The following is a 13,778-nucleotide window of genomic DNA, read 5'->3' on the forward strand; positions in this document are numbered from 1 at the left end:
TGACAATGATCTGTGGGTGGCCAAGGGGGATTTTACTTATGTAGGTTTTTGTGGGAAAACCTCGGAACTGACTTTGCTTCTGCTGTACCTAGATTGATCTTTCAATAAAGTTTTCCTCTTGGTGGACTAATTGGACCAGGACTGTCCCAAAGGTGCTTTTTTCAAGAGGCAACTGGACCTTCTGGTTTTCCTTTGAAGATGTTTCACTTCTTATCCAAGAAGCTTCTTCAGCTCTGACTGGATGTTGGGGAAGCTTCTTGGATGAGAAGCGAAACGTCTTTAAAGAAAAACCAGAAAGTTCTGTTGCCCCTTGAAAAAAGCACCTTTGGGACAACCAGGACCTGGAGGAGGACTGAGAATCTTCATAGACAATTGGACCATTGTTATTAAGGCTTGGTCTTTTGGACAGCTGATACTATGGTTCATCACACAGTCAGTGGGATGTTTAAACTGAGGGGACTTTGGTGCTCTTTTGAGCTTTGTTGTTTTCTTGCAGATGTTTCATTGCCCAAACTAGGTAACATCATCAGTGCTGTCAGGTGTTTAGACTGAATTTGGCCTTTTGAATCCTTCCCAAAGAACAAGATAGGTAGATGTTACTTGACGGTGTTAAAGGTGTAAGTTGTTCTAAGCAAAGCTGCCTTTTGCAATTGACTATGATTTTGCCAAAGTTGATGGTGTTCAAGTGGTGCTCCATATATTTTGAGATTGCACCCAAGGCATATATTAGTGCTATCTTTGCTTTATTTTGCCACAATCATTCCATTTACAGCTCTTTGTATTTTGTTATCTTCTTCCAATTCTCCAATCATTCTACTTTCCCCAGGTACTGTAGCATCTACTATCTTTCTTATAAACAATTATTAATTTCAGACTGTTACGTGGTAGGTGTTTATCTGTTTCTACTCTAAGTTCTAGAGCATTTTAGCATCTTCATTTGCTATTGTTTGGTCCTATCAGTTCTTGCTTGCAGGCAAGGGATATTTCTTTCAGATCTTCCAATGCACCATTGTTGCTATTTTGTCATGTCATTGTCTGCAATCTTCTTGCAGCAGTTAACTAGGTATTTCTTCAGCTTCTTTACAGTGGCAGTACTCTGTTCCTGTCTTAATTCTGGCTTAGTATGCATTTGTTATTAAGGCTTGGTCTTGTGCAGCCAGAATTTCAACTTTCCTGCACTTAGCTATTGCCATGTCTTTTTATTATCTATTTGCCCTACTATTTTTAATGTAGTGGCCATGTAATGCTTTGTGTGTCTTTTCTGTTCTTTGTTTGATCTTTCTTGTAGGCTACAGGTGTCAAACTCCATTTCATTAAGGGTCGCATCAGGGTTGTGTTTGACCTTGGGGGGGCGGGCGGGGGAGCGTAGCCAGTTCGGCGTCACTCGTGTTGGGGGAACCTATAGTAGTCAATGCTAAGGCAGGATTTCCCTCAGATCCTCCCTCACTCTCATTATAATCTCCTTCCTTCCTTCCATTTTTCTTTCCCTCTTCATTCTCCTTTCTTCTTCCTTCTCTTCTTTCCTTATTTTTCCTTCCTTGCTCTCTTCCCATCCCTCCTTGTTTTTCTTTGTCTTTTCTCTTTCCCTTTCTCCTTTCCTGTCCCTTCTTGCATGCTCAAATGCAAAAGGGAAAATATTTCTCCTTTTGTTTTGTGTTTAGTTTTAGCCCTCTGCCAGCGAAAACAGAGCTGCCCCCCCCCCCAAAAACTCTGTTTTCACTGACAGAGGGCTGCAGGAGGCCATTGCAGCCGAAAACTGGGCCCGGGCTCTCCCAAGCTCCGTTTTCACTGGCAGAGGCCGGTCTTTTGCTGTTTCCGGGGTGGCACTGCGGGCCAGATCTAAGCACCATGGGCCTTGAGTTTGACACCCCTGTTGTAGGCCGTTTTGGTCTCCCCGGTACTCAGTCAGGCTTCTTCGCTGCCCTTCAGATATTTTTCCAATGTCCCTTTGTCTTCTTAAATTGTACTTGCAACATTTCATGTCTACCTATACTCCTTGGTAAGTAGAATCTGTCAACATTGCTGCTTGGATGAAGATCATGATTCATTGTCATTATTTTTCTGGTCTTCCTATCCAGAGCTTTTAGTTCTGATTCAGTCCAATGTTCCAGTTATGTATCTAATGATTGGAATTGTCCAGGTGTTAATAGCTTGGTGGTATTCCTCCACTGAGTTTGGACTTTAAGATCTTTTTAACTCTCTTTATGTCTTCACTTCTGGCCCATTTCTTCACTTCAGTTGTTTGATACTGTCAGCTTGAAGAATACCCAAGTATTTATAATGATCGTCTTCATCCAGACTCTTTGATTATTTCCATGGGACACCTTGATTCCTTCAGTTTTCACTATTGTTTTCCTGTTTAATGGTGAGAATGGCACATTTGTCCAGTCCAAACTCCGTTGCAGTATCTTATATATGGACAGTGTTGGGCAGCAATTCTATTTCAGATGGTGTTTTTGCATACTGCTTCAGATCACCTTTGTAAAGGAGATGGGACAGCCTGCCAGATGTTTTTGATGTAGGTAGGTAGATATTTATATCACAAAGAATGTTTGTTACATAGTACCCTCAATTAATAGGAAATACTTTACAGGTAGTCCTTGCCTACAACTGGGACCTAAATCTCTGTCACTGAACGAAACAATCTTTACGGAAGTTAAGGGTCCTAGATAAGGAGTGCGGGGTGCCTCAGGCGCCTGGGGAAGACCCTGGGAGGCCCAGAACAGATCACGCATGAGGGTCTCTCCACTCATTGTCCTACCAACATCCAAGTAGGATTTTTAATTCAGATAACAGATGGAAGGGACCTTGTAGGTCATCTAGTCCAACTCCCCGCCCAAGCGGGAGACCCTACACCATTTCTGACAAATGGCAGTCCAATCTCTTCTTGAAAGTCTCAAGTGATGGCGCTCCCACAACTTCCGAGGGTAAGCTGTTCCATTGGTTGATTGTTCTCACTGTCAGAAATTTCTCCTTATTTCCAGGTTGAATCTCTCTCCTTGGTCAGTTTCCATCCATTATTCCTTGTCTGGCCTTCAGGTACTTTAGAAAATAGCTTGACCCCTTCCTCCCTGTGGCAGCCGCTCAAATATTGGAAGGCTGCTCTCCTGTCTCCCCTGGTCCTTCTCCTCCCTAGACTAGCCAGGCCCAGTTCCTGCAACCGTTCATTGTATGTTTTAGTCCCCAGTCCCCTCATCATTCTGGTTGCTCTTCTCTGCTCTTTTTCTAGAGTCTTAACATCTTTTTTATAGTGTGGTGACTAAAACTGGATGCAGTACTCTAGGTGTGGCCTTACTAAGGCTTTATAGAGTGGTATTAGGACCTCCCTTGATCTTGATTGTATCCCTCTGTTAATGCAGCTTAGGATTGCATTGGCTTTTTTGGCTGCTGCTGCACACGGCTGGCTCCTATTTAGCTGGTTGTCCACTAAGACTCCAAGATCCCTCTCCCAGTTCCTGCTATTGAGCCTGGTTTCACCCAGTCTATATGTGTAGTTTTGGTTTTTCTTGCCTAAGTGTAATTCCTGAGGGGAAACAATCACCTACTCCTAGGCCTCTCATAGCATCCACCACCACTACTCCATTCCTTACCTTACTACACTCCTTCTCCCCCTGGGGCTAGAAATCCTCCATGGCAGAAAATCCCGCTTGGATTTTGGGACAGCCACTCCCCGCCCCCCACCCCGTGTCCTGACCCAAGCTTGGCAAAACCAAGAAACAGACTCCTTGTCCTGAAAAGCCCCTCTTTATTTAGTTATTGTGAATTCATGGTGTTCACACACAGAAAAGTCCCAGCAATAATCCTTCCAAGGGTTAAGTGCAAGAACAGACCTTATCAGTCCTTGGATAATTGCCAGGCTTCCAGTCTCAAAGCTGTAAATTAATTCCTGGCAAGGAATCTCTGTGATAAGCATGATAAGCAAATCTTCCTAAAGGAATATGAACTAATTGTCTCCTGCAACCACCCTTTTGCTTCTATTTATTCCCCAAGGAGAGACCATTCAGCATCCACGTGTGCCTTTCTTTCCAAGTCGGCCCCTGTTCCTTAGTTGTTCTCCTCTCCTGACAGCTCTGCGCATACGTGAATCTGGTACAGGCTCCAGCTGTTCTTCTTCCCCACTTATCTCTGACTCCAAAGGCAGCTGGGAAATGTCGGCCCTATCACTGCTTCTGATGCAGAGAATCCATCAGAGCCTTCCCCAGACTCCAGGACTGGCCCAAGTTCCTCCCCAACCTCCTCACTGTCTGAGTCTGCTGCCAGCTCCACTGGGAGCTGGCGGGCCACAACACCCCAGAAACCAGAGGGACCCTCTTGGCAGGACCACCTTCCCTGCCAGCTTTCCCCTTTCTGGGGAAGCTGATGGGAAAGACTGCAAATAGTGACCACATAATTGTCGGGCACTTGACAACCATGGATTGCCAAATGCCCAGATTGCAATCATGTGACCATGGGTACTGCAATGGCTGTAACTTCAGGCATGGGTCGCAAATCCCTTTCCTCAGCACTGTTGTAATTTTGCATGGTCACCGTGTATGGTCTATTATACAGGACTGCAAGGACTACCTGTATTCCATGACCAAACTAGGGGGAATAAAAGTTTAATGCTCTCCACATTCAACCATATTGTAGCACTTTGTCTGCAGTGGAAGAGACAGTGAAGACAATACCGAATGCGTCTTTCCAGAGATGTCCCTCTTTTTCTTTCAGTCAAATTCAAGCATTAATCAGAGGAGTTGATACACTTTACATCACTAGTCAAGACAAAGGTACAATACGTACACTTCTGCTAACCGAAATATCTTGATGAAATCCCTTCTCACCCTTGCATCTTTTTTGTTACTGCTGCTTTACAAGATTTTTATATTATTACTTTGGGCCTTCCTGCCATCCTTTCACGGCAGTATAATTCTTTTGGTGTACACAACAGTTGTTAACTTACATCCCATTGCTGCTCTTAATCACAGAAAATCAACATGCAAAGCAAGAAGATTTCAGGTTTACACACAAGAACCTCTTTGTGTATTGAGGCTGAGATTTCAAAACTGTAACAAGTTTAGAACTGTTGATAAACCCAGTGACAAGAGTAGAAAGCTATACTCAACAAGCTACAAATAAAAGTTTCCAAATGATACTGTTTTGACAATCATTAAACTCAGTCTCTTGACCAAAAATATCAGTGCAAGATCACCTGACCATCACAATGACGGTGCTGTATATAGTATATACCCATTGTTCGTTTTCTGATCTTAGCAATTTGACGTATTTTGGGCTATGAGAAGACACTCGTCCTCAGAAATTGTGTTGACTTCAAGTAATCAGCTGGGCAAGCTACGTGTGAAGCTGGACATCCTGAAAGCTGGGCAAGTCCTTATTTTGAAAGAGAAGAGGGTGTCAAACTCGTGGCCCACGGGCTGGATGTGTCATGTGCTGGCCACACCCATGCCCAGTTTAGAGAAGGGGGGAAAAGTTGTGATACGCCACGTGACAACATGAGCTTGACACCTGTTCTACTCCATACAACAATGGCGGAGCATTTCCAGTTAAACGCCTCACTTTCTCTGAGGTTCCAGAGAAGAATGGAACCAGCCAGTTGGCCACGCAAGATGTAGGCTTCTTGCACAACTCAGACCTCAGTAAACCTCATGTAAGTTGCCCCAATCTTATAGTGTGCTGTGGTCTACCTGGCATGTCAAAGACAAGCTCCAAAACCAGATGGAGCCATAATTCCAAATTCAGGTGTATGTACTTGGAAACAAAAGGACTGCTAGATAAGGTTTGCCCTTTTGCAGATGACACAAAGCTGTGTAATAGAGTTGAATTCCTGGGGTTATTCGTAACATGGAAAACAAGTTGGTCAAAAATGTGGAGACTGCAATTCAACATTTTTAAGTATAAGATCGCACACTTGGGGGAACAGAATCCTCTGGCAGGGTAGAGTATTGGGGGTTCAGTATTAGGCAGAGCAACAAAAGAAAAGGATTTAGGTTGCTCATAGCAGATGACTGCAAAATGAGCTAACTGTGTGGCCCTGAAGGCAAACAAAATTCTAGGGTGCATCACTAGAGGGATCACCAGGAAGAAAAAGGAGGTTCTAGTCCCAGTACAAGAAGCTTTAGTCAGACCCCACTTGGAATACGGGGTCCACTTCTGGAGATCTCATTTAAAAAAAGGAATTGGTAACATTGACCAAGTCAGAGACGAGGAACAAAAATGATGCAAGGTCTGAAGGACAAAACCTATCAGGAGAGATTGGATGAACTGAATATGTGCAGACTGGAAGACAGAAGGGAAAAGGGGGGACATGACTGAAACCTTTAAATATACAAGTTTTCTTTTTCTGCCATCAGTTTTCTGTATTTCTATGTTTTAACTTCTGGAGACTTCCACTTCGCCCCTTAAAAATCATAATGTAGTTTATTTCAGCAGAACATATTACACAATTACAACCGTTTTGGCTTATTAACACAGCCAAAGGTTTGTTCAATACTGTATGGAGTTTGTGAAAACTTTGAATCCTTTCAAAGAATGTGTTATCTGCAATGTGGGAAATTAGTTATTTACTGAGATCATCTCCCATAAAAGCATGCACCAAAAGAAAAAGAGAAAAAAAATGGAAGGAAAGAATGACACACTTCCTCATCTCATTCTTGGGCAAGAGTTCCTGTTATACAGGGAGGTAAACAAAGAAAGCTTAAAATCCTGCTACACATCATAAAAAGGATGCACAAAAATGAAAACACCTGACAGCCAAAATCATATCTTACCTGGAAAGTCACCCACTCCCTGGAAAAGATCATCAAGCAACATTTTTTAAGTTCCTGCAAAACACTTTTCAATATTATTGCTCAGAAAACAGTTTCCCTGATGACTCAATCACACACAGGAGAGGATATTAGAATTCGATCCTGGAGAATTCAACATAACACAAACACAAGCAGTAGAACATAATGACACCAGAATCTTAAATTTTAAAAGAGCTGATTTTAATAAACTCAAGAGAGAACTTGGGAAAGACTTCTTGGATGAAAATCCTAGAGGGGAAAACAACTCAAGAATCTTGAGAAACTCTGAAAAGTACGATCATAAAAGCCCAGACTGGCACAATACCACTGAGAAGGAAAAACAAGAAATCCAAGAAGAAACCAGCATGGCTGCATAAAGATCTCTCTGACAAATTGAAAGACAAAAAGGACAAGTACAAAAAATGGAGAGGCATACAATTAAGGCAGAATATCAGCAGATAGCCAGAATCTGCAAAGACGAAGTCAGGAAAGCAAAGGCTCAGAACAAACAAAGACTTGCAACAAAAGTCAAAGATAATTTAAAAAGTTTCTTCCAACATATAAATAACAAGAAAAAAATCAGGGAAACTGTCAGTCTACTAAAAAGAGAAGGCGGCAAGGAAGTAACAGGCAACAGAGAGAAAGCAAAGCTGCTTAACTCATTGTTTCCATCAGTCTTCACCCAAAAAGAAACTATAGCCCTACCTACCAAAAACATAACTGTGAAAGACAGACTAGAAATAAAAAAGACTGGAAAAGAGCTGATGTGGTTCCCATCTTCAAAAAGGAAAAAAAAAAAACAGACCCAGAAAACTACAGACCAATCAACCTAACATCAATACCCGGGAAGATACTGGAAAAGATAATAAAAAAAAAAATCAGATCTGCCAACATCTAGAAACAAGTAAAGTAATAACTAGCAGTCAGCACAGAATTGTTAAGAACAGATCATGCCAAACCAATCTTATTTCATTCTTCAACATAGTGACTAAATTAGTAGACCAGCGAAATACTAATATACTTAGACTTCAGCAAGGTATTCGACAAAGTACATCACAATCTACTTCTTGGTAAGCTAGGAAAAAGTGGGATAGACAGCATCACCACCAGATGGATTCACAACTGGCTGATCAATCATACTCAACAAGTAGTCCTTAATGGGTCTAAGTCTACATGGAGGGAAGTAAGCAGTGGAGTGCCACAAGGTTCCATCTTAGGCCCAGTACTCTTCAATATCTCCATTAACGACTTAGATGAGGGAATAGAAGGGGAACTCACCAAATTTGCAGATGATACTAAACTGGCAGGAATAGCTAATACCCAAGAAGACAGGCTCAAGATCCAGATGGATCTTGGACTTCCGGTTTGGGTCTCTTCAGCGACAGACCAATCTGCGATTGTGCGCGGTTTCGATCTGTGCTCGCCGCTGGAGCACCCGATCCTTTGGATTCGGGGCAGAAGCCACCCCATAGAGGTGGTGAAGAGAGGGGAGATTGCTAGCCGAGTGGAGGGGAGCCACATCTCTCCTCCTTGGCTGGTCTAAACTCCCTTCCCCGAAGGTGGTTGCAGCGGTGGTCAGAAATGGCCACCTCAAAGAAGAACCCGACTGGATAAGATTGTGCAGGAGAAAGACAAAGAGGAAAGCAGGACAGACCGGGCTAAACAACAGAGAACATCTACGCAAGGTACCCTGAATCTAAAAGAGGGATACTTCTGAAAGATCTTTAAGCGGTGAAGGAGAGAGAAAAGGAGGTTAAAAATCCTTTTTTTACCTTTATATTGACAATTACAAATGGTATGGAAAGAAATTTATATTAATCTATTTTGACACTAATAGACAACCTTAAGCTGAAATCTAAGTGTCAAAAGGAGAATAAAGATTTTTTCTTGGTCATTTTAAAGTCCTAAAAAGGAGAAGAGTGGAGGCAAAAGGGTGGGACTTAGAATAATGGAAAAATGGAGTGCCACCTGGAAAAATAAAGAGGATTAAAAGTGAAACTTTGAAAAGACTCCCGAGGAGACATTGTAACTGAAACCTTATTAAAAGATACAGTAACCCACGGAAAGGAAAAGTAAAGGAAAGAAACAAGAAGGAACAGTCTGGGATCATTTGGTGATTTAAAAAAAAAAGTTTTTGGCATTGGTTTTTTCTTTCTTTTTCTGTTTTTACTTAAAGTCAATCGGGTGGTTGTTCAAAAGTGTTTAAAATGCCATCGCTCCTGGAGGAATTGAAGATGAGTCTTAAAAAACAGGTTGATTTACAAATTGTTAAAAATATTTAAAAACAAGGAATACAAAAATCCCAAAGCAAGCGAATAAAGATGGTAGAAAAAATGAAACCATATAAGAAGAAAGGAAGGAAGAAAAGCAGCATCAATCATCCTCGCCAAAGCATGGGGAAAGAGCCGTATCTTCAGCATCCTTTGAAATACCAGTAAGGTCGGGGTTTGAACTGGGGGTGGGGAGACACACCTGAAGCTTCTGGGGGGTTTTCAAGACCAGTTTCAAGTTGAGTGCAGTAGTCAAGCTGTGAAGAGGACCCCCAATCTAGGAAAGGGGGCAATAGGCGCCTCATTGAAAGCTGGACAAAGGCCTTCCTAAGCTGTGAGTCCAGAATGGGGGGACTAAGGGGAATGGGGAAGTGCCACCCCATCCAAGGTGAACGATGGAAACTCCCCAGATCTGGGCACTGTGGTTGCCCTCAAGGGGCCAGGTGGGCATGGCTGGGTGGTCACAGCCAGGTCAGTGCGACTAGGTGGGTGTGGCCGGCTCAACACTGCTCAATGAGCGTGGCTGACTCAGAACGGAAGAAGTCCCAAGGGCTAACTCCGTGTGGGGACGATTTGGTGCCCCACAAGCTCCTCACCTCCCAAAATTGCTGGCAGCCAAGCGCACGCGCACACACAGAATTCTAAGTTTGGGTGCTTTTAGCCACAGAGAAAGGAGAGGGGGGTCTTCTCCCCAAGCACAGGCATGACTGGCAGTGTGCAAGCTCAGATGTGGGTGAAAGTCTCCAAGCTTGGAATGGCGTGTGTGGGGACGGTGGGTGGGTGTGCACAGACACCCCATGTTTCCCTGTCCGGTGCCCTCTCCCGGCAAAGCAGGAGGTGGAGGACAATGTTCTTGCCTGTGGAAGCACGGAAGGGAAAGTTTTCAGGAAGCAACCTCTGGCGAGCAAAGGGAAGAGCCAGGGAAGCAGCGCTGGTCCTTCTCAAAAGGGAACCTTCATTTCCAATCCTGTGTGGTCAGGATGCTGGCTTGCTGGAGCAGCCTTCCCCCACCAACCCCTCCTCCTCTCCATAGAGCTGTCAAAGCAGAAGTTGGACTTGGAGGAAACTGCTTCCTGCAAACTTTCTCCTCCGCCCTTCCACCCACAGCGGCGGCATCGTCCTCTGCCTGCTGCGGAGGGCCCAACAAGGCTGGGAGCGGGGATCTGGATGTCTCCAGCAGAGGAAGGGGAGGCCAGGGAGAGCGCCAAGGCCTCGTTCATTAGAGGACCCCCAGGTGGCGGTGCTGGCTGCCCAGAGCCCCGGGCAGTGGAGTGCAAGCGCCCTCGAGCTCCTGGGGCACAGGACCCTGCAGCCCAGCCCAGCCCAGACCGGCTTCCCCAAAAGGGCACCTGGCCAGGCTTATCTTGAGGCTGCTCGTGGTGTGTGCAGGAGGGTCAGAGGGAGGCCCACTCCCTCTCCATGCGAGGAGACCCGGCTTTGTAAGCAAAGCATCCTCAGTGATAGGATGGGAGACCACCAGGAGAGGCCATGAGGAAGGGGACAAGGGGATGCCAAAAGGGCAACAGGGCTGCTGGTGGCCAAGTGCTAAGGCAGGGCTTCCCTCAGATCCCCCTCCCTCTCATTCCAAGCTCCCTCCCTCCCCCCTTTTCATTCTCATCTCCTTCCTTTCTTCCCTGCCTCTCTCCTTCTGATTTCCTTCCTTCTTCCCCTCCTTTTCTCCTTCATTCCATCTCCTTCCTCTCTCCCTCGCTTCCTTGCCTCTTCTTCTCATTCCCATTTGTCCTTCCTCCCCTTCCTTCTTTCTCAGCTTCCTCCTCGTTATTCCCATCTCCTCCCTCCCTCTCTCCTGCCCAGGGGAGGGGGAGAGGTGGCAGCGCTGCTGGTGGCCCTGCCTTTCCCACGCAGGAGTGGAGTGGGGGAGGGGCCATCCTGGTGAAAGCTTGCAGGCTGCAGGGTGTGCAGTGTGCAAGGCTGTGCTGGCGAGCGGGCCATGAAGGTGGCGGAGGCGCTGGTGATGGACGCTGCGCTGCTAATGCCCCTGCGCTGATATATAACAACTTCACAATGGCCACCTGGACCAGATGACTCAGCCTTAGACCTGGCCCATGGGGCCACCCTGGGCGCCAGGCCCCATGTGCTCGTCGCCTCCCGAGATGGGCCAAAGCAGTGGGGGCCTCTCCCTCACTGTCTCCAGGGCAAGGCCTTCTGACCACATCGCGGGCCACATCTACTCGCAGGCCTCCTGTTGGACATGTCTGCCCTAGATGTTCCCTGTAGGGACATCATCCTAAATGGGGCTATGGGACGGCTACCAGCAGACACCATAAAGGTGGAGAAATGATGATGTCTGCAACCCTCCTCATAACGAGGTAATCCCTAAAAGAGGCCCTTACCCCTATTTTTACCCCACTGGCTTGTTGTTAGGGAAAAACGTGGGAAGAAAAGAATGGTGTGTTTGCTACCATGCGTTTCTATAAAGAAAAGGCAGGGCATAAATGTAACAAAATCTCATTTCCCAAATCATTTGGTTGGTAACAATTCAGGATTCCAATGTGGACTTCACTGTATTTTTCCTCCCAAAATCTCCAGTGGTGAAGAAAGCATTTCAATTTTCTAGCTATACCTTTTAAGCCATAGAATTTTTAACAAAATTGGATCGCCATTCCTCATGCCACTTAGTGCGGAGAGACAACTTTTCGAGGAGCTTCAGGCCGGATACAATTACAATACCTGATAAATCCCAGAAACCTCCTTTGCTGCAGCCCAGATCAAAGGACGGGGCCGGGGTCCATCGCAGCCTTGAACCCCCAGCCTTTCCCTTCTTTTGAGCGGCCCCAAAGCTCAGGCTTTCACCAATAACCTTCCTCCAACAAGCGCCTCCCGTCCTTCCGAGATGCAGCGCGACTTAGACCGCCTGGGTCGGTACCGACGGGGCAGGAAGCCAAGTCGGAGGCCACGGAAACCATTCCGAGCAGCGGTCCAGGTCGGCGGGCAACCCAACCCATCAAGGCGGCCGCCTTCTCCCGCCCGCCCGCCCGCCAGGCCCTGCCTCACCTCTTGGCCTCCTCCAGGTGGCACAGATACTCGTAGGCCACGTTCTGGCGCCGCCGCTCGTCCATCTCTTCCGCCGTCATCCTCTCGTTGTCCAGCACAGCTGCAAGGAGAGGCGCGGTCACTCCCGGCGGGCCAGCGGGGGGGGGGGGCTTCCCAGGGGAAGGAGCGCCGCCCCGCTTCCCCACCGCCGCCTCGGCCCGGCCGGGGCTTTCCCCACCCGGGGGCCGCCTGCCAAGCAGCCCTCCGACCGATCACTGGCTCCCTTCCGGTCCTCTCACGGCGGCGGCGGCGGCTCACCCTCACCGTCTCGCGCCGACGGAGCCACCCGGCCGAGCCGGGCAGGTCGCCAAGGCGCCCGGGCTGAGGAGCCAGATCCCCGGGAGTGCTCGGGCAAGGGCGGCCGCAGGGCCCGGCGCGCAACGAGCGGGGTTCTGCGCCCAATCCGCAGCTGCCGAGCAGCAGAAGAGGCGCAGGAGCAGGCCGCTCCTCGGCGGCGCGCGGGGCGCCGGGACTGTAGCAGCGTCTCCGGCCATCTTGGGCGCGGAAGGGCGGGTCGGGAGCGGCGGCCGAACCCCCGGCGCCCTGCACGCCGCCAACCCGGTGGGATCGAGCGCGCCGCCAAGGAAGCCGCCGCCCGCCCGCCCTGCGCCCCCCTCGGGCCCCTGCCCGCCCGCCCGCGCGGACTCACAGCCATAGTGAGGCCGGGCTACGCCCGTCCCGTCGCATTCCTCCGGAGCAGCCATGGGCGCGGGGCGGCGGCGGGTCTCTGGCGGGCGCGGAGCGGAGGGTGGCCAGCGCAGCGCAGGCCGTCGGAGGGCGAAGGCAGGAAGACGGAGGGGAAGCGGCGGGGCGGCTCCGCCCGTGGGCGGCGGCCCAGGGAGGGCGCGGCCGCGGCGGGAACGAGCGGAACGGAAGCGCGCCTAGGCAGCGCCGCCGAGTCCGGCCGGCCTCTCCCGGGAAACTCGCCGCGCTCAGCCGCCGGGGAAAAGCGGGCGCCCCGCCACAAGCCCCCGCCGGAGCCCCGGAACTGGGTTGGGGGGCTCGGGGAATTCAGGGTCCGCGCTGCTGCCGAGCTCAGAGCGAGTCAATCGCTTGCTGGATCACTAACACCTGGCCCTGCCGCCTTGGAAAACCATGTTTTAAAAAAAACTAATATTTTAATCATTGAGCCGTTAAAAGAGGAGCCGCTGTGAGACCTAGTTTTCTTTAATGCTTTGATCCTCCTAATCTAAGGAGGTAAATAATGCCAGGCCTTGTATGTTTGCCTTCCTGAATCACTGAGGACAATTGTGGAAGAACCTAACAAGGATGTTAACCCAACTCTGGTTGTATTGAAATACTTGGGGCCAGAGAGCCTGTAGCTTTGCAATACCGGAACTCCCCAAAATGATATACTGCATTTATATATCCTTCACCAGGACTTAAACCAGAAGAATAATGTGTTTACCAGTAACCAAAGTCACTGAGAGATGTAGGAATATCAGTATGAATGCATCACATCTCAACTCATCAACAAGCACAATCAATACTATCTTTGTACCATGCCCTTCTAGACTGAAGCCCAGGAAATGGCTCCAGATAATCAATTTCCTCCAGGATATTCTAGAACAGCAGTCCTCAATCATTGTGGCTTGGTGGCCCAGTTGGGGTGGGGAGAAGGGAACTGGGTCACATGTGCACGTGCGCACATATGCAACTGTTGCGCGAGTGG

General features: G+C 48.0%; 1 protein-coding gene across 1 annotated transcript in view; it reads right to left on the reverse strand.

Annotated features, from left to right (window-relative positions):
- Positions 1-13,161, reverse strand: part of IQGAP1 (IQ motif containing GTPase activating protein 1) — a 65,942-nt gene extending 52,781 nt beyond the window's left edge. The window contains exons 1-2 of the mRNA XM_026684637.2: positions 12,756-13,161; positions 12,068-12,167 (exon numbers count right to left, since the gene is read on the reverse strand). Of these exons, the coding sequence (XP_026540422.1) occupies positions 12,068-12,167; positions 12,756-12,810 (155 nt within the window). The 5' untranslated portion in view covers positions 12,811-13,161. The remainder of the gene's footprint in view (positions 1-12,067; positions 12,168-12,755) is intronic.
- Positions 13,162-13,778: the final 617 nt, after the last annotated feature.

The sequence above is a fragment of the Notechis scutatus genome, chromosome 11 (assembly GCF_049901735.1).
Source record: "Notechis scutatus isolate UNSWTSFEM ecotype Mainland chromosome 11, rNotScu1.2, whole genome shotgun sequence".
NCBI lineage: Eukaryota > Metazoa > Chordata > Lepidosauria > Squamata > Elapidae > Notechis > Notechis scutatus.